Source organism: Pseudomyrmex gracilis, unplaced genomic scaffold (assembly GCF_002006095.1).
Source record: "Pseudomyrmex gracilis isolate BER0280 unplaced genomic scaffold, ASM200609v1 scaffold_14, whole genome shotgun sequence".
Lineage (NCBI taxonomy): Eukaryota > Metazoa > Arthropoda > Insecta > Hymenoptera > Formicidae > Pseudomyrmex > Pseudomyrmex gracilis.
Window position 1 is genome coordinate 1,271,050 of NW_018020598.1, and position 17,631 is coordinate 1,288,680.

General features: G+C 38.9%; 4 protein-coding genes and 1 non-coding gene across 6 annotated transcripts; 2 read left to right on the plus strand and 3 right to left on the minus strand.

Moving 5' to 3' along the window:
- Positions 1-60: 60 nt before the first annotated feature.
- On the plus strand, positions 61-2,434 carry LOC109863851 (Werner Syndrome-like exonuclease). Its single transcript, XM_020444475.1, has 6 exons — positions 61-1,217; positions 1,302-1,352; positions 1,459-1,586; positions 1,699-1,923; positions 1,989-2,133; positions 2,219-2,434. Exons 1-6 carry the CDS (start codon positions 1,173-1,175, stop codon positions 2,414-2,416), a joined length of 792 nt encoding a protein of 263 aa, XP_020300064.1. The 5' UTR covers positions 61-1,172; the 3' UTR covers positions 2,417-2,434.
- A 25-nt stretch (positions 2,435-2,459) lies between these two features.
- LOC109863852 (putative lipoyltransferase 2, mitochondrial) lies at positions 2,460-3,233 on the plus strand. Its single transcript, XM_020444476.1, has one exon. The coding sequence runs from the start codon at positions 2,472-2,474 to the stop codon at positions 3,183-3,185; it is 714 nt and encodes a 237-aa protein (XP_020300065.1). The 5' UTR covers positions 2,460-2,471; the 3' UTR covers positions 3,186-3,233.
- An 83-nt stretch (positions 3,234-3,316) lies between these two features.
- On the minus strand, positions 3,317-15,107 carry LOC109863850 (ectopic P granules protein 5 homolog). 2 transcript variants are annotated; one of them, XM_020444473.1, is made up of 23 exons: positions 14,781-15,107; positions 14,406-14,651; positions 11,306-14,268; positions 11,042-11,219; positions 10,851-10,871; positions 10,430-10,657; positions 10,180-10,343; positions 9,901-10,086; positions 9,698-9,821; positions 9,098-9,619; positions 8,894-9,036; positions 8,588-8,765; positions 8,309-8,506; positions 8,062-8,193; positions 7,679-7,915; positions 7,368-7,551; positions 6,704-7,263; positions 6,356-6,525; positions 6,067-6,275; positions 5,740-5,985; positions 5,426-5,642; positions 5,139-5,348; positions 3,317-5,051 (listed from the first exon to the last, which is right to left on the minus strand). In XM_020444473.1, the coding sequence occupies exons 1-23, from the start codon at positions 14,796-14,798 to the stop codon at positions 4,700-4,702; spliced, it is 7,686 nt and encodes a 2,561-aa protein (XP_020300062.1). In that variant the 5' UTR covers positions 14,799-15,107; the 3' UTR covers positions 3,317-4,699. The 2 variants fall into 2 exon arrangements, with proteins under 2 accessions (XP_020300062.1, XP_020300063.1); XM_020444474.1 differs by lacking the exon at positions 10,851-10,871.
- Positions 15,108-15,936: 829 nt separating this feature from the next.
- On the minus strand, positions 15,937-17,495 carry LOC109863855. Its single transcript, XM_020444486.1, has 4 exons — positions 17,449-17,495; positions 17,212-17,341; positions 16,615-16,720; positions 15,937-16,484 (listed from the first exon to the last, which is right to left on the minus strand). Exons 1-4 carry the CDS (start codon positions 17,465-17,467, stop codon positions 16,077-16,079), a joined length of 663 nt encoding a protein of 220 aa, XP_020300075.1. The 5' UTR covers positions 17,468-17,495; the 3' UTR covers positions 15,937-16,076.
- On the minus strand, positions 17,010-17,082 carry Trnar-ucu. Its single transcript has one exon. It is a non-coding gene; the product is annotated as a tRNA-Arg (tRNA).
- Positions 17,496-17,631: the final 136 nt, after the last annotated feature.

The window sequence follows — 17,631 nt, forward strand, 5'->3', positions numbered from 1 at the left end:
CTTGATTCTGCCACATGTNNTTTTTTTTTTTTTTTTTTTTTTTTTTTATTNTNCATNACATTTTAATTATTTAGNGTNTGATAAGNNGTTATGATGCGCGCGTACTAGGTACGCAACGTTTGTCGCGCGAGAATTTTTGGATCGCGTATACGAGCTATTGTATAACGCTATACATATGCGTCTTCTCGTGGTGTAACATAAACGGAGTATGCAAAGTGGCACGCGAATCAGCGATATCTTCGTCGAAACAGAGAGATCAATTTTGTTTTTTGTTGTACAGCGTTTTGAATCTTTATTTCAAATTTCAAATAGTTTTTATCATTCTTTGAAGAGTAACCAGAGCTCGTTTAACGGATGATGAAAAAACTTGATTTGAAGAATTTGATAATACAGAAGATACAAGTTTTGTTTTTTTTTTTATTAGACATCAACTTCCTCTTATTTTATCGAGTTTGAAAATTGAAGGAGAAAAGCGAAAAAAAAAATGATCGTGGATTTTTTTCTCGAGATGCCGTGGGATATGTATACATTATAAATAGCGGTTGAATACACCTAGTTAGCTGAGAACGTTGATAAAAGATGATAGTCTTTAGAATTTGATAGGACGAACGAGAGAAAGATTGCATATGTGTGTGAGAGTGGGAGAGAGAAAAAGAAGTTCTGTTGTCAATACGTAGGGATTTTAAAGACATCTCGAAACGCAAATTGTCTCATTACATTAGGAATCATTAAACATGTATATTCGTGTCGGAACACGTGTATAAAAGGAACGCTTAAGTAATATATATAACTTATACAAAATATAGCGATTGGCCCTTCGACAGTGTTCGAGATCTTATTTAAATATATTCGATGAAAACAATATGTTGTGTATTGTTTTTTTTTTAATGTAAAAATGTTCCTTTTGTATATATTTTTTTTTTTATTACGGAATCTTCCTCTCCTTTGTTTCTCCCACTCTCCCTTCACGTGGATCTCAGCGTCAGCTGTTCGCCAGGCAGGTGAAAAATTGGCGGGAAAACTGACAAGCGCGGACCTCCGACAGGACATCGTAAGATCGTACGAATAGGATTTTAATGGTGGAACCGAACGATAATCCGAACGTAGTTTCAATTTGATTTGGTTGTGGGTTCGTTTATGTTGCAATCGCTTGCTTCTTCTCCACCATCACGATGACGACACGAGCTGCTGTGCGACTCGTCAACTCTGACGAGCAGGTTAGTTACGTACATTGCCTTTGTTCTTCACGTTCTCGTTCTCTATGCTGATCAGAATTTTGACAACAACTTTTGTTCGTACAGGCGTTTGCGGGATTACGCCGCTCGCCAAGGAACTTGCCGCAACATTTAAAGGTACATACATTCATATGTTGACTGTTGATGATAAAACTTCATAAAATAATTTTTTATACATGTATGTGTGTGTGTATTTTTAGAAATTATTACTTTCGTTTTTTAGGAAAAATTGGAGCCATCGAAACCTAAAAGAGAACCTTACGTAGAAACATTACCTTCAATTGTCTTCGAAGGTCGTATTCAATATGCTAACGATTTCTTCGATTGTGCTCAGATTTGTGACAATCTTCTGTGAGTATATTTTTGAGAATATATTTCTCAAAAATAGAGGATAAATAATATGAATTTGAAATAAAACTTTTAAGGAACAAAAAAATTTTTATATTCTTGTTTCTTCCATCAGACAGGAAGTAAAGGCCAGTGAGAAGGAAATAGTACCAATAGGATTTGACCTGGAGTGGCCTTTCAGCTTTCAAACTGGCAGCGGGAAAACAGCTCTGGCGCAAATTTGTCTAAACAATGACGTGTGTTACCTTTTGCACCTCTATTCGCTGAAGAAGCTTCCCGCATCCTTCACCGAACTTTTGCGTCATCCCAAAGTTAAACTTGTTGGCGTCAACATTAAAAAGTAATTATCAGATGGTAATTTTGCGTTGTATTTTCTGTTTAAAAATGTGAAAATATGATTTGCAGCGATGTGTGGAAACTTGGGAGAGACTTCAAGGAATTCCCTGCACAAAAAGTAGTAGAGAACAATTGTCACGATTGTGGACCGTATGCCAATCAAGTTTTGAAGCGATCTTGCCGTTGGAGCTTGGAAAGATTGACCGCTTACTTGGTATAATTGTTTTTGTCATTTTTGTCGTCTTGTTACAATCTTTGATAAGCAAAATTACTATCTAGAGACATTTTTGCGCATGTAGTTAGAAAAGAAAATTAGCAAGGATCCTAACGTGCGAAGAAGCAAGTGGCACATACAACCCTTGAGTGACGCTCAGAAAATTTACGCGGCTACGGACGCTTATGTATCTCTTCTGCTTTACACGACAATTCAGGCGAAGGCTATCGCCCTAGCAGAACAGAGTCAAAATCATGAAAATCCGATGAACTTTCCATCTTAACGAAGTCAGTTGGCTTGTACTTTCGAAAATATTTGACATCACACAAATCTAAAGAATGTGTCCGCGAATAGTAAGGGTTCTTCTGGCCGGCCGCCAGCCATACGGGGTCGGTCTACAACTTCAAAAGACCTTATCGGATCTTCATCATAAGCGTTTGAGTGAATCGGCAAATACGTTGATCCTCTTGGAGCACGAGCCAGTTTATACGGTCGGAATTCGGGACAAGGGATATACAGAGGAAGATGAGAAAAAGCTAAGGAATCTTGGTGCGGAATTCTGGAGAACAAATCGCGGCGGATTGATCACTTTTCACGGACCCGGTCAGCTGGTGGCTTATCCAATACTCGACTTGAAACAGTTTCGACCGAGTGTCAGGTGGTATGTGAATCAGATAGAACGTATGGTGATTCGCCTGTGCGCCGAGTTCGGTATCAGGGCCAAGACTTCGCCTGATACGGGTGTGTGGGTCGACGATCGTAAGATCTGCGCTATAGGCGTACACGGCAGCCGATACGTCACCACACACGGTCTCGCGCTCAATTGCAACACCGATCTCAAGTGGTTTGACCACATTGTACCTTGTGGCATCGAGGGCAAGAGTGTGACCAGTATTTCTAAAGAGCTGAACGTGGACGTTCCGGTCGCTGATGTGCTGCCGATTTTCAAGAATGCGTTCAGCGACCAGTTCGAGTGCCAACTGATCGATTACTCACCTGGCGAGGCCTCGCAGTTGCTGCGAGACACTCGTCGTAACGTTTTAAAAACGTGATAATTATAACAATGTAATTTTTAAAAATAAATAGACTTGTGTTTTTTTCAAAAATTTGGAGTTTTTTTCTTGATTTGATATTTTGACTTGGCATGTGTCACGACAAATTGATTCAGTTATAACGGCTCTTTATTTCGTGATTAATATTGTTTTTCTATGACAATTCGAAAGTTGATTGTTTTGTGTAATTTTTTTTTAATATACCGCAAACTTTTAAATTGTGTTCTCGTAAGCAATTGTAACTGTGTCAAAATTTTAATTGATTTTAAATGTGTGTAAATATACATAATGTTCGGTAATAACTACATCATCTCTCGAGGGTAGAACGGATTGTATCGAATCGAAAAATTACTATTTTGCAAGTTTTGCAATAATCAGTGGAAATATTTACAAAAAGCCGGAGAAGTTTTAATTAAAATAAATTTACAATCAATTATTCAATATTTTTAAAATTTTTTTATAGTTTGGTTCTAAATAAAAAATAATAATTTAGATTTAGAAAAACGCGGAGGCTATCGTTAACGCTCTTACGTTTAGCCAACATTAGCTATTGTTACTTATAAAGCATTTCTCCCAATGAGTTAGGTCGCGCGTCTAATCACTAAGCTGTTCTCTTCACGCACACTCATTTTCGCAGATCTTTTATAAATTAATATCTCGTTAATTATTGCAAAACTCGCAAAATGGGTTCTTCGAGTTCAGCGCAATCGGCTCTAAATAACTATCATCTCTTCTCAAGAGATGATAGTTATTTACCGAACATCTTGTACAAAGCAATGATTTGACTCAACACATTACGTGTGTACAAAGTACATGTTACATATAAAATCTCGTTCTCTCATATTCATCAGAATCTCATTCATTCTCTCACTCTCAGTTTTTCTCGTTACGCCAGTAACAAAAACATACATACTATGTGAATCGAGTGCGTCAATAAATTTCATATATTACACAAACAACAATTATATATCTCTTAAATATTAATTATACATTATCGCGTTACAGTCTACATATATGCGTTTAAATTGAATGTATATAACTTTAAATTCTCAACAATGTCTCGAATTAAAAAAATAAAAGGAACAGTTTCATGACTAGATCGATGCAGATCTAAGATTTAAGTCAACAATAAGATAGATATATGCGAGTAATTTAAGCCCACATTTTTTACCCATATTTACATACAAAGTCAAGATCGAGATGCGCTCTCGATCCTCAAGTCCGATACAGGCATTGACCATTCAATTTAAACGCCACATTTGGTAAGATTCACGTGATGGGCATTCGAACGCGTATCTTGCGAGTCTGAAATTCTTAAAAAGATCGAAAACATTAAGAGCAAGTGCAAGAGAAGCCTAGAGCGTTCAAAAATATATATATTTATGTATATATATTTAAATATCTAATTTGGAACAATTCGAAAAAATTTTTAATTCTAGAGTCACACACAATTAGTGTTTCAAAGCGATTCGTGGTGTTCGTCAGCTCATCACTAGATCTGAATAAAACTAGTATCACTCTGTTAACACGTGCAGGTATCTTTGATTGTAGAGCTCCGTGGTGAGAGCGCCAACAACCTCGACGGCGTTGTGAAGAGAGTTGGCGGAATCTCTGACGAGTCTGATTGCTCTCTCCACGTCTCCCCGCAGTTCCGCGTACTGCTTATTCACTAGAAGCCCTTCCAGACTTTGCATCGTTTTCACAGCCTCCATGCTAGGTCGGATTTCCATCGTATCCGGATCGGTCGATCTTGAAGGCGCCACGCCGGGTGAATGCGGAGTATACCTCACTAGCTGCTGATCGGATTTGGATTCTGGCAATTGTGCCAAACAGTAAACAGCCAAAGCACGACTCAAAAATTTGCACCTTTTGCAGAAAAGCAAAACAAATTATAGTCGAAGTTACAAGAAACGCAGAATAACAATAAGTTTTTTTATTTTTGACAAATTATACCGTATAGTGAGCTGAGAGCCTTTTCTTAATCCGATAGCCCCCAGAATACCCCATCCTTGTCCCGCATCGTCCGCTACTGTTAGCAACGCACGTGACAATCCCTTTAAGGCTCTGGCAGCAATTACCGTGTTCTCACTGTATTGACACTGCCTATAGGCCAATTCACACGCTTTTGCCCACAGCAGAGGTAGTTTTTCTTCCACGATATCTCTGTATAAAAGAAATTTTTAACAATAATATATTTTACTTATATTCTGTACATAGATCTGGTCTTCAAAATCTCTTACGTGGTTTTAATGGCACTAATCCAGTCAATCAAGTTAATCAGAAGCATGCCTTCCTCGCGGATATCTCTGCATGATGGAAGTCTCTTTAGCAGCACAGAGTAGAGGGCTAGCAATCTACCCTCCGATACCAGTACAGATTCCAACGGCGGCTGACGAGGTACTACGGGCTGCAAAACTGTCAACACTGCCGCCCATGTAGGCCGAACTTCTTCCGTTACTGAGAAAGAATATAAATGGAACATGTTGCTTAATAAATATTTAGAACCAAACATCTAATTATGTAAAATATAACATGAAAATAATTGATTATTTACCGTTGTACTTGAAATAAGCTTCCAAGGCAGCTTCCATAAGATGACCTAAGGTGGATGAAGAAGCAACTGCCATTCCGATTACTCTCAAGACACCCATTAGCACCGGACTACTAGCTGTTCGTTCCAAAAGCCATGCTGTCCAACTGCTTCGAACGTGATCAACTAACGCCCCGCTCTGATTAATCGAATGTAAGAATTCAGTGATCAACAATCCGGCTTCAGCAATTTGTTGCGATTCGGAAACAGCTAAAATAATGAAAAAAAAAAATATTTTTAGCTTAAATTTTGAAAACCTTAGAGATTGATTATTAAAATCTGAATACTGACTGCTGGTGATGACAGTTTCCATCTCGTCGAGCATTCGCGACAACGTGCTGGTGAATGCTTTGCTGTTTGTAGAAAGAAGATATTTGTGTCTCGTGGTGCAATTGATCAATAACTTTACTGAAGAACGCACGTACATCTGTCTCTTTTTTAAAGTAGTTGGATGAAAGTGTTTCACTGTGGGATCGTAAGCTGCTGCTATCTTCAACAAGCTAAACAGAAAATTATATATACATATAAAATAAACTTCAAATTAATATTTCTTATTTCTAAAGAGACTGTGAATACTAACTTGTTAACGGCAATGTCAATAGGATGAACTTGATCTTTGCCCAAACACAGAATTACTCGGGGATCGCAACTCATCACATGCCAGTTGATTACCAGATCGTACGCCGCAGCATCGATTAAATGCCAAGAAAAACTCTCGGCTTCTGTGATCAACTGTACTGCCTTCTCGTTCTGTGCATTGATTTTAATTCATTGAAATTTTAGTATTTTCTTCAGTTTTAACAACATTAAAATTTTTTTCACACACATTTTTGCAGCCTTGAAAAATTTGGACTTTTCAATTTTTGAACTTTTATATTTCTTAAAAATGTTTCACGTTAAAAATAAAAAATTGATTTTTTGCTCTCACCTGCCGAACATTAGGTTCATTAGACAGCTTCACTAGCAAGTTCAGCAAGCAAACATGAATCCTGGTGGCAACTGACAACGCTTGTGTGGACATTAACTCATTGATCCAAGTGGACCAATTAATCCAGGTGAAGATACTTCCAAGGAATAAATGACAATCCGGCAAATACTGATCGACGACCTTGATCATTAACTCGACGTCGTTGATGGTGGGACTAAAGCGTTCCCAGGGAAGAGACAGAAAATTACCATGTACCACGTTTAACACATGGTCCTTAACAGATGCGTGAGCGTAGTTGGACACGTAAAACTGCCATACAAAGCTAAGTATTTTGCTGGACGCTGGCATAGTGTCAACGATGAAACGAATACATTCGGCAAACATCGACATCGTTCGATTCGCGTAAGGACCGTCAGTGATGATCCACGGCAACAGCACCGATCTGTCGTCCGTGAGTTGTTGGATCCAGGCGGCCGTCGGTTCTCGCAAATTTCTCGTCCAATACGGAGTGATCCACGGAGCGTACATCTCGCTTAACACCGGCCAGATCTTTTCACATACTGAAATAGTATTGCAACAATTTTTCTTCTACATAGTTTTCTAATTTTTTTTACACTTACAACACGCTACAATTAGAAAATATTGACTCGGAATATAGACTTACATTGATCAGCAAGCGATCCTCGGTCAGCTTGAAGCGTCAATACGACCAGAGCGTGGCCGACCATACCTAGAAATATGGTTAATGGTTCGTTGTAGATTCTGTACTTTGGATAAAGTCCGTATAAACCGTACTGCAATCTCTCTTTCATGAAATGTCGACTGAGAAGCACAGCAGTGTCGTGCATCTGGAAAATAAAAAAAAATATCTCGTTAATTGCTCTTAAGATAAAAATAAAACTGAATGGTTTTATATAAATTTAATATTATTATTTTTGTGATATTAATGTTGTTTCTGCAATTTGTGAAACAGACCTCTTGGCGAGATAACAGTCTCTGTTCTGTAGCATAATGTCTAATCTCATCTCTGATTTTGGAAGGATGTACGGGTGCGTTGCTCTTCGGCTTGCCGCTAAGAGCTCCTAACAAATCGCGCCACACGTCCAAGGATAGATTCTGACTTTCGGATCCTTTCAGCACGGCACTTAACACTTCACCATAGTGTTCAGGAAATTCATGCAGAAGAATGAGTCGTAGGTGATTTCGAAAAAGCTGCGCCAAAAGTTATTATCGCAATGTTACGATTCTTCTCGTTTTCATTTCAAGTAAATCAAACGTTATAAATGATGTTGTTTTAAACATGATGTGTTTTAAATTATAAGATCAAATATTTCTTTAAAACGAACAAAAATGCTCACTTCGTGCAACATCAGCTTCTCTTCTTCGGGATTCAAGCCTATGTTGCATAATGCTCTGGAAACTAGATCTATGAAGGTAGATCTCTCGCTCAGTCGCGGACGACGATAATTCAACCAACTACCGACATCAAACTGTAACAGAAAATAATGATTTATTAAATATTAACTAAAAAAAAATCATTTCTAGTTTTAAACTTCAGAGCCTAAGATTCTCTTATTGTTAAAAAAAATCATAATTTGACTTTACTTTTGAGAGCAGCACGAAGCACAAATCAACATTTGATCCCGTGGACAAGTCCACGATGGTTTGATACATCTGCAAAAACGTTGAAGCTCCTCCGGCGACAGGCGTGAAATGTGGTCCTAACAAACCTCCGAGATTAGGCCTTTGGATAATTGTGGTCAATAATTGAGGACCTTGGGCTTCCTCGCCGCTGATGAACAACTGAAAGCGTAACGGAAATATGTAGCATCTTACGGTATCTTTTGAAGTTATAATAAATGAATATGTTGAGACATAATATACCTGGCCTAACTTTTCCAAACAGGTGGTAAAAAGCTGCTTTGTGGGAGGACACAACGTTGCTTCCTCCGTATAGAATTCTACTAGATGATAAAATAATTTGACTCCGCTCTCTTGCACCTTGCGTAGTACTGCGGTATTTTCGTTGGTGCGACTGACAGTAACCTCATGTTCCAACATACTGAAGGACGAATTTTAGTAAACAACATATGAAAATCAGACACATACGTTAGTATAAATATAAATACCTACATATTTTAAAATAAAATAAAATAAAATAAAATAAATCTATATCAGAAGAATACTTACGCGATTACATGATCAGTGAAAACGCAGCCTAGCGTAACCTTACTGGGAGGTGCTTGACTGGCTTTTACTAAAAGATTCTCATACTCAGCTCGGTTCTGCGTTATCATGTGATCCACGCCTTCACTAACGTGTGCTTCTGCAACCTGTACAATTTAATTTAGTTTCTTTTTTCTTCACGTGTTGCGTTTATCATCGATTACATACTTTGATCCTGATAACCGCCGCTCCCGCACAGTGCACCGTAGGAGGTGTGCCCGATCGCGAGCGTCGCTGACCAGGTGGTGCAGGATCGCACAGAGCGTGCAAGGTCACATGATTCTCGTAGACTCGGTAGAGAGTTGGGACTAATTCCAGAAAACTGCAATCTACCGCGGTGTGTTCGGATACCATAAAGTTGTAGGTCTGTGCGTAATCGAGGATGACTTTGAGATGCGGTTTGATTAAATCAATAACAGCTTCGAAGTTGTAAAGACTATCTCTGGCCACGCAACCCAGTACTGGTTGATTACGACTCAAGGGTGGCGGCGAAACCGGCAGTTCATAAGAGCCCAGCCTACGAAAGATTCTGTGAAGAGGATCGACCGATTCCACGGTACTCGTCGACGGCTGGGAGGATTTTTGGTACTGATTCTCAGGATCACGAAAAGTTGCGTGCTCCCACTCGCTAACAGCTTTCAGTTGGCTCTGCTGCACCGTCCAGTAGTCAACGTATTCCAACCAAGGAGTCTAACAATTATAAAAAAAAAGTTAAAAAAATAAAAGAATAAAAATATATGATTTTAGATGCTTATTGAATTAACTTACTCGATCTCCTTGAACTAATAAAATCAATCGCTGCGACATATATTGCGGCGGCAAAGCTGGCAGATAAAGTCCAGGTTCCTGAAGACGAGGTTCCTCCAGCCAAAGGCTCAGTGTTTTATAAAATCTGTGGTAAACATTTATTTTATAAGACATACATTTTGACGAAAATATTTTTTTCTGTTGACATATGTTTGCTCTCTTACTTCGCAATACTAAAATAAAATACACGTCGTTCATCGGTAATCGGTTTCCCGTTATCCGTGTCCTTTTCCCCTTTTGCTTGGAAGTACTCTGTTGTTTCATGCAATCGCTTCTTCAACTTTTTCAAGTAGCTTAGATTTATCATGCCCTCGAAGAACTTTTCTCCAACTCCACCTTTGTCTGTGGACCTAGAACAATTTGAAGTAAACAAATAAATTGTATGTTCTTCAATGAATTGTATGTTCATCGTACAATATTACTGCGAGTTTGAAGACAATTACCCCGGAGTAACGGGAACTCGTGCGAGGAACAAACTAAAGAAATTTTGCCACAAGAGAGGAAGAATCGGATGATCTATAGGTGTGTCAAGAGCTTGTTGGGACCAGCGATATATAGCAAGATTGTTTATTCCGAACGGAGTTATTTTCACTGTTGCGCAGGCTCTCTGAAATAATTTTTATAAAATAAATAGTTTCGTAAATACACTCGAAACGCACAATTTTAAATTTTTCTATGCTTGATTTGTCAAACCTTAAGCGCAGTATCCAACGATACTTTTGAGTATATGGACAGTTCTCGCAGAATTTCGCGCCACAGACCAGTCTTCAGTTCTCTGTCGCACTGCTCCATTGAGAGAATCTGATAGGCAAGCCATATCGATTGAACGGTTCCACCGAGCAAGCTCGCAGAGTTTGAAGATCCTGTCGCCCAGTTCAGAAAAGATCCGAACGATCCTGGTGTTCGAGTAGTCGATATGTTCTGAGGATTATACGTACACATTTAAAAACATATAATATAAACGCACGTGTTAGTGGCGATCAAAAGAATTTACGAGACTACCATTATTGAACTATTTTTTTATATGACATACACGATATGTAAATCATTTTCATTAAAAAGTGATGCAAATATCATAAAACTAATTAAATAAAGTAATTCTTAGGTATCATACCTCGTTGCTTCCGTCTGTAAGCTAGCAAAATAAATATCTCCCGTTAAAAACATAGAACTATGTTACTTTGTTGTAAAAACACGATTATTGTAGTAAAGAAAATATATTTAACTCTGTTGTAATTAAATAATATTAAATGCAGAAGACTAATGCAAAACAAAAAAAAAAAACAAATATTTCGAGGTACTCACGCAGAACAGATTCTGAAACATATTTTCCATGGTTACTCTGGTTTCTAAATGAAAGAATGCGGCACGAATTATAGTATCCATCAAATACATGACGCTATGATCCTTGTTCCAATCTTGTACGAGGATCAGTACGTTCAGCCATAGACGTACGAAACGTTCCGGACTATTCAGACAATATCTATGGGGACACAAAAGATGTATATATATAATTATTAACAAAACATACTGTTACCAAAACTATTTTTTTATGATCTGATCGCGTACCGTTTGTAATGATACAAGTGAGACTCGATCATGTTTGAGAATTGCTTGAGAATCGGACCGGGAAACTCCGGGGCGATCAGATTCTTCGCTATCTTCATGTAAGTTCTATCGGCAGTGACGAGCGGCACAATCAGACTAACGAATTTGTCGTTCTTCAGCAACGACTCCGGGCACTCGAGAAACAACGGTATTATGTGATGCAGACACACAAGCACCTGCTCGTACTTGTAATAGCACTGTAATGTCTGCAGTTGGCTGAAACCCTCGACGCAGATCAGCGGCACGGAATGACCCCACAGTGTCATCAATACAGAAACGTAACATGCAATTGGTTGCTTCTCGAGCACACCCTTCACGAGAACTTCCAGAAAGGAATCCGATTCCATGTTAGGCACGCAAGAGAGACCGTTAGCCGGATTCAGAATTGTGTTCTGGCATATCGATTCCGATCGATCCAACTGGTGCAGTCTCAATCTGTTTATCATTTCCCAAGTCCACAGACTGAACGCCTGCTCGCTATTTTGAGGTCTCATTATTGACGAAACTTGTTTCACACCTTCAGCTAACAGCGAAGCCGTCTGAGTCGGAGTATCGGGCACGTGTTTCATCGCCAGCTCGACTATTAACAATGCTACTTGTCGATGTAGATCAATTGGAAGGTACAAATTGTCGTTCGCGTCAAGGCCCCAATTCAAATGTGTGAGAATCAATCGTGCCAAGTGGCTCTCGGACGAAGTCAAAGGATACTGATGCAACCAGTTAAACAGAATTGTAACGTCCTGCTGCTGCGGCACCCATAATCCGATCTTCAGTTCGGTGAATAAATATAAACTCAGTTTCCCGACCGATACAAAATTTTCTTTCAACTTCTGCAAAATGTCAGACAGAAGAGTTGGATATTTGTTTGTTAAATTTGATAAAAGCGATCTCGCATCCTTCGAGCAAGATTCCTGAGTTTTTTCGCTGAGAAATCCTATTTGAAACAGGTCAATCGTAGTCGTCCTCACAAAATTGTAGTCTTTATAGCCTCTAGCCAAAGCCATGTTAGCGAAAGTCGTGAGCAAAAAGTAAGATTCGTCCCCGGGCATGTTGCCCAGCTTCTCCTCGAATTGTTTATGAAGTTCCGAACAATTTAGTTCCGCCTCCCATTCCGATACCGACATATTTGACATTGTTACATCGTTAGGTACGGAATCGGTATGCAAAATATAGAAAATTTGCCACAGCGTAGTGGATGATATTATGTGATATGGTATCGCGGCAAGGTATTGCCATGCACCTAAGCGGCGTGATGAAAATATACAAAGAATCGCTCTCAGGAAGAAGCAATCGTATTCGATCTGCAATTTCTGTAGTATTGATTCATCAGACAATCGGCTCCTGTCGAAGATTTCCCACTGATCGCTTGCGTACTGAACGACGTCTCTGATCAACGCGCTGAGTCTCTTCGCCAATTGCCTGTATCTTGGCGAGTCGTAAGTCTTTAGACCTTGCTTCACAAGTCTGATCACCACGGTGTAGAACGCGAAGAGACGCAGCATATGATGATCCGTGATAGCTTTCTCCTCCTGCTCGTATCTGTCGTTCTGACGTTGAATGAACAGCACTTGTTCGAACAGTCGGTTCAGAGGGATCTGATGAAGAAGAGAGATCAAATCACTTTCAAAGAGATTGGCGCCGGCATTAGCAATATCCTCGTCCTCTTCGCCTTCTTCGTCCAACATTACCCATACCGTATCTCCCGGACTACACGTGGTATCTTGCAGGGACACTTGTACCTGCTCCAAGAATTTATCTCGATCTTTGACGGGCAATAGTATTACCGCGAGAGTGGCGATCATGTGATCGAGATACGGATCGTTGAAAGGCGAGGAGCTCAATCCCGCAACTTTTTGCGGCACTGGCACTTGTACGAACGGTCTGGCCCAATTCATCATCCCTCCAGGGCATCGCAGTATGTGACTCAGCAAAAACAAGTGATCCTGCCAAGTAGCGACTCTCAGAAGCACCGCCACCAGTCTTGACAGCCATTCTCTGGTATCGGTAACGAACTTACCGTCCTTAAGAATTCGACGCTGAAAGTTGAATAGAACTGTGACGCACATTCTGAGCTCGACTAGCTGCGGAGGTGTTTGAGACGGCGACTGTTCCGGCAATAAATTTGCAGCAGCGGTCTCGGAAAGAGTGGCAAATTCGTTAAAACTTCTGGCCACTCTCTGCACGTAATGTTCGATTTGCAAGCGTAACGACTCCGCTTCGTAGCAGTACAGCGCTTGGCTATTGTGAAGAGTATCTTTAATGGAGGACAAAGTCCTGGACAGCGCCACAAGAGTCTGCTGATTAAAATGGGCAATTGAATATTCGTGGGTGGCGGTAACAGGATTGCCGTCTTGACATTCGCCGCTTTCCGTCACCGACGTTTTTTCCAGACACCAGAGCTGTTTCTGGGTTTCTCGACAGCTCTTCTTCAAACGTTCCAACTCGTATGAGTTTGCGATCAGGTGATTCCGCACTCGCAAGTAGCTCATCAGCAACTCGTGCAGTCTGTGCTGCTGCCTCAGCGGTGCGCATCTTAATTGCGTGTCTGTAAACTCGCTCACAAAAGCTTCCACTAGCGTTAGTTCCTGATTGTGATATAAGGATGCCAATTGTTGTTCTGTAAATGGTTTGACGTCCATAAATGTGTTCACGTCCTTTTTGCTCTGTGAAACTTCTGCTTGTTTCGATGAAATCTTCTTCTGACATGATGTCTTTACATTTACTGAATTCTTGGAGTCATCTTGTGCTACTTGATTAGCTTCTTTGAAGACAGTCAATGATTCTGCTGGTATATCTACCAGTTGAATGGTAGAGACATTTACTTGAACTTGATCTATTTCATTGTTTAAGGCATGATCATTAGACTCTGAGCAAGGTCGAACAGTATCTACTTCATCACAGGAATTTTCAGTTAATAGCAACACCTAAAATATGACACAATAATATGTAATATCTTCTATAGTTTATGCGTGTTTGTAAAAATTTTATACACTACAATCTCTTGAATATATATCAATAAATATTATTTTATTTTGTTGGAAAAAAAATATCAAATGATAACCTTATTTGTTGTTTCCACTCGAAGACTATACTCTTTCTCTTGAGCTGCCTTTTCAGCTGCTTCTTTTTCATAAATTTCTGTATCAATAGCAGCTGAATGTAATTCACTCTCTATGTTTTCCACAGCTTCACCTTTAGGATAATTTGTGGGCGATTCTCCAAGCAGACATTCAAATTCTTCTAAAGTAGGTGCATCAGGTATCTGATGATCCAGAATTGACTGATGTGATTTATCTCGTTTCTTCTTCTAAAATGTACAAAAACAAATCTTTATATTTACATCATAATTGACTAGTGTAGTCTTGTTATGTTTCAATATCATTGAACAATACAAAGGTAATGCACAAGGTCAAAGTGTGTACACTACTTGTTCTACCTGTCTTTGCTTCTCCATGATGTATCAACTATTGAAGTGAATTTATTAATTGGTACTGATCGACGTAGATCACTTGATAGCTTCTGACAAAAGATTCTTTTGTGAGCTCTAAAGAAACTCTGATTGCAGTGTTGAGAATCGACAATGACAACCGAGAACAATAACGATATTTCGAGCGTCGAAAATAGGTTTAAATGCTTTCATTTCCAGTATAGTCCTCATTTCAATCGCTTGCTGGTAGGACAAGCAGACAATATAACGTTTACCCAATTTTGACCAGAGTTTTGTTTTCGTCCGATTCACTCCAGCTGGCCCCCTCCAAACAATGTTATTGACAATCGACTCTATCTAGGGTGCATTCCGATATTAACCGTCTCGCTGAAAACTACAGTTCGCGTCACGTTTACTATCGTAACTTTTGACAGACTAAAGTCGGGAACACATGAAAAAACTTAAGCAGTAAGCAAATCAACCAATCACAGGCCAGAATTCTCTCAAATGTGCGATATGGTTCAACAGAAACGGCTGTGTTGATTGGCTGATTTGCTTAATCGTCTTACCAGAGAGAAATCTGAGAGCGGCCATCTCATTGTCGTTTCTTACGACGCTCTCAACTACTGGTTTGTTTTGTAAAAATTGTGCCAGCTTCAAAAGTTTAAAGTCGTTAAACAACTGAGTTAACAGCCGAGAATAGTTCTAAAACTTATCAGAAATTGTAGAACTATTGTTTCGCACGTATTACAACTGGTATCACAACAATTCGATTGTCTGAAAATGCTTTGCCAGTTTTAAAATTCAAAAGTTGAAAAAAAAATGCTGATGGCTGAGCGCACATGTAATCAATTTGTTACATCACAAAGAGTTTGTATATTTTTATTTTTTTAAGTATAAAAAATAAAGTTATAAAATTATGCAAAGGTTTGAATTAATTTAATTTAAAAAAAAAGAATCAGATTCATTATGTTACATTTTGAATTGTTTCCATTAGATGGTGAAAAGAATGTTTAACTTTGCGATAGTAGAGTAATTTAATTGTTACCAATTGTCGGTATAAGTGGATCAATGATGACGATTGGGGGAGATGAAAATAGTACAGGTAAGGTATACATTAAATTGTTGTTTTATACATTAGATATTTATCTTATCGTGGTGCGTTTGTAATCCTCCTTAACGTATATCACAAGGATCGTTGCCGTCGTGAGACTCGCGAACAACCAATACGTCGACCAACGTTTGTCTTGCATTTGAAGATATGAAGAAGACAAATATAAAATATATATATATATAAACACTAAACTAAACATTTGCGACTAATACGCGAAAATACAGCTTACTCATCGACGGTAGGAAGTACGACAGATAGAAAATCGCGCCGACCAGGTTTGACAGGAAGATCATGTAACCGCCGACGATGGCTTCGGAGACCGGAAACGCTATCTCGGAAGCGAGCTCAAGGAACAGAGCCGGAGTGGACCAGCTGGCGGATATTCCCAGAATCACCGCGGCGTACAACTCGCCCTTGTGAAAAATTAAGACATGATCATCCAGCAAGATCATCCAGAGAGACATCGCCGACGAAGTTGTCAACAAGATGTAAAGAGCGATCTTCAAGTGACCTTCGAACGTGTCCGTCAGTCGTGACGCCATCAGGCTCAAAGCACCGCTGAGGATGATTGTCCAGAAGGCCAACTTGTCCGCTTCTTCCTGCATTTGAACTTCTAAGAGCTTAATCTTTTTTTATATGTAAGTTTATAATTGAAATGTGTTTACTATATTCGTAATACACGGTTTGAAATTTGTTTAAATACGTTTACTCCGTTTTGTTTTTGTTTACTTGTGTGATATTGGCATCGAACGTCATTGTCATCATCGCAAGCCACGGTCCAGTCACTCCTTGACTGAGTGCAGCAGCCAAACAGAGACGCCACATATTGTTGTTTCTGACAAAAGTCAACACGTTTTAACAATTTCTTTTTATCAAAAATTGACATTTTTATAAATTAACATTTTTATAAAAATTAATGTAATGGATTGATCAAAGCTATAACTTAAAAAAATTTTTTAATCGTTTTAATATTTTTTTATAAAAAAAATTATGAAAAATTATTTTCTCAAAGTAACGTAGTCAAATAATAGCAGAAAAATGAGATTGAGACTTTTTAGTTTATTCATACGAAGCAATTTATATAATTTCGTTATTCGTGGAAATAAAAAGATGGAAAAAAAATGCATCCCTTGTGGGGATCGAACCCACGACCTTTGGATTAGAAGTCCAACGCGCTATCCTCTGCGCCAAAGGGACTTGTTACCTCCTCGCGTAAGAGTGAGTTATGTAGGATAGTTGGTTTATCACGAGATAAAACGATAAATTGTTACATATTTTTTAAAACTTGTATGTTTTAAATTTTAAAAAGAACACGACAAAAATTACTTTAAGAGACAAAGAATAGATTTCACAAGACCGAGACGTTCAGGAATCTCAGAGAGAACGATGGATCGATAAGGTTCTTGCGGGAGAAAACACAGAACGGCTATCAAAATCAGGAATTGGACAACAAATTCTGAAAAAAAAAAAATTAATAATGTATAATTAAAATTAATAATTCTCACACACAATTTTTTTTTATTAATATTTCTCTCTTTCTTTCTTCAAATATAACACACATACCGATTCTCATAAGAGACATAATCTGCGCTCTCAGCGGTATGGAGTGCGTGTGATCGTAACTCGCATTCGTACTAAAATTCGCATTTTTTGCCAAATACACAGTTGTGCCGCCTACAACAGCCGGTCCGAGCAAATAAGAAATTGCCATTCCCAGTTGGTTGCAAGCGGATGATATACCTGTAT

What these genes read in the sequence shown, in the direction of transcription:
- LOC109863851 (XM_020444475.1), top strand. Translation starts at nt 1,173, where the DNA reads ATGACGACACGAGCTGCTGTGCGACTCGTCAACTCTGACGAGCAG. An exon ending in ACTTGCCGCAACATTTAAAG is followed by an intron (nt 1,353 to 1,458) that starts GTACATACATTC and finishes TTCGTTTTTTAG; the next exon opens with GAAAAATTGGAGCCATCGAA. An exon ending in AAAGATTGACCGCTTACTTG is followed by an intron (nt 2,134 to 2,218) that starts GTATAATTGTTT and finishes TTGCGCATGTAG; the next exon opens with TTAGAAAAGAAAATTAGCAA.
- LOC109863850 (XM_020444473.1), bottom strand. An exon ending in TATTAGTTCAAGGAGATCGA is followed by an intron (nt 9,620 to 9,697) that starts GTAAGTTAATTC and finishes TATAATTGTTAG; the next exon opens with ACTCCTTGGTTGGAATACGT. An exon ending in AGGATCGCTTGCTGATCAAT is followed by an intron (nt 7,264 to 7,367) that starts GTAAGTCTATAT and finishes ATACTATTTCAG; the next exon opens with TATGTGAAAAGATCTGGCCG.
- LOC109863855 (XM_020444486.1), bottom strand. An exon ending in TCTATTCTTTGTCTCTTAAA is followed by an intron (nt 16,721 to 17,211) that starts GTAATTTTTGTC and finishes GACTTTTGTCAG; the next exon opens with AAACAACAATATGTGGCGTC. An exon ending in TCGATGCCAATATCACACAA is followed by an intron (nt 16,485 to 16,614) that starts GTAAACAAAAAC and finishes GTTCAAATGCAG; the next exon opens with GAAGAAGCGGACAAGTTGGC.
- LOC109863852 (XM_020444476.1), top strand. Translation starts at nt 2,472, where the DNA reads ATGTGTCCGCGAATAGTAAGGGTTCTTCTGGCCGGCCGCCAGCCATAC.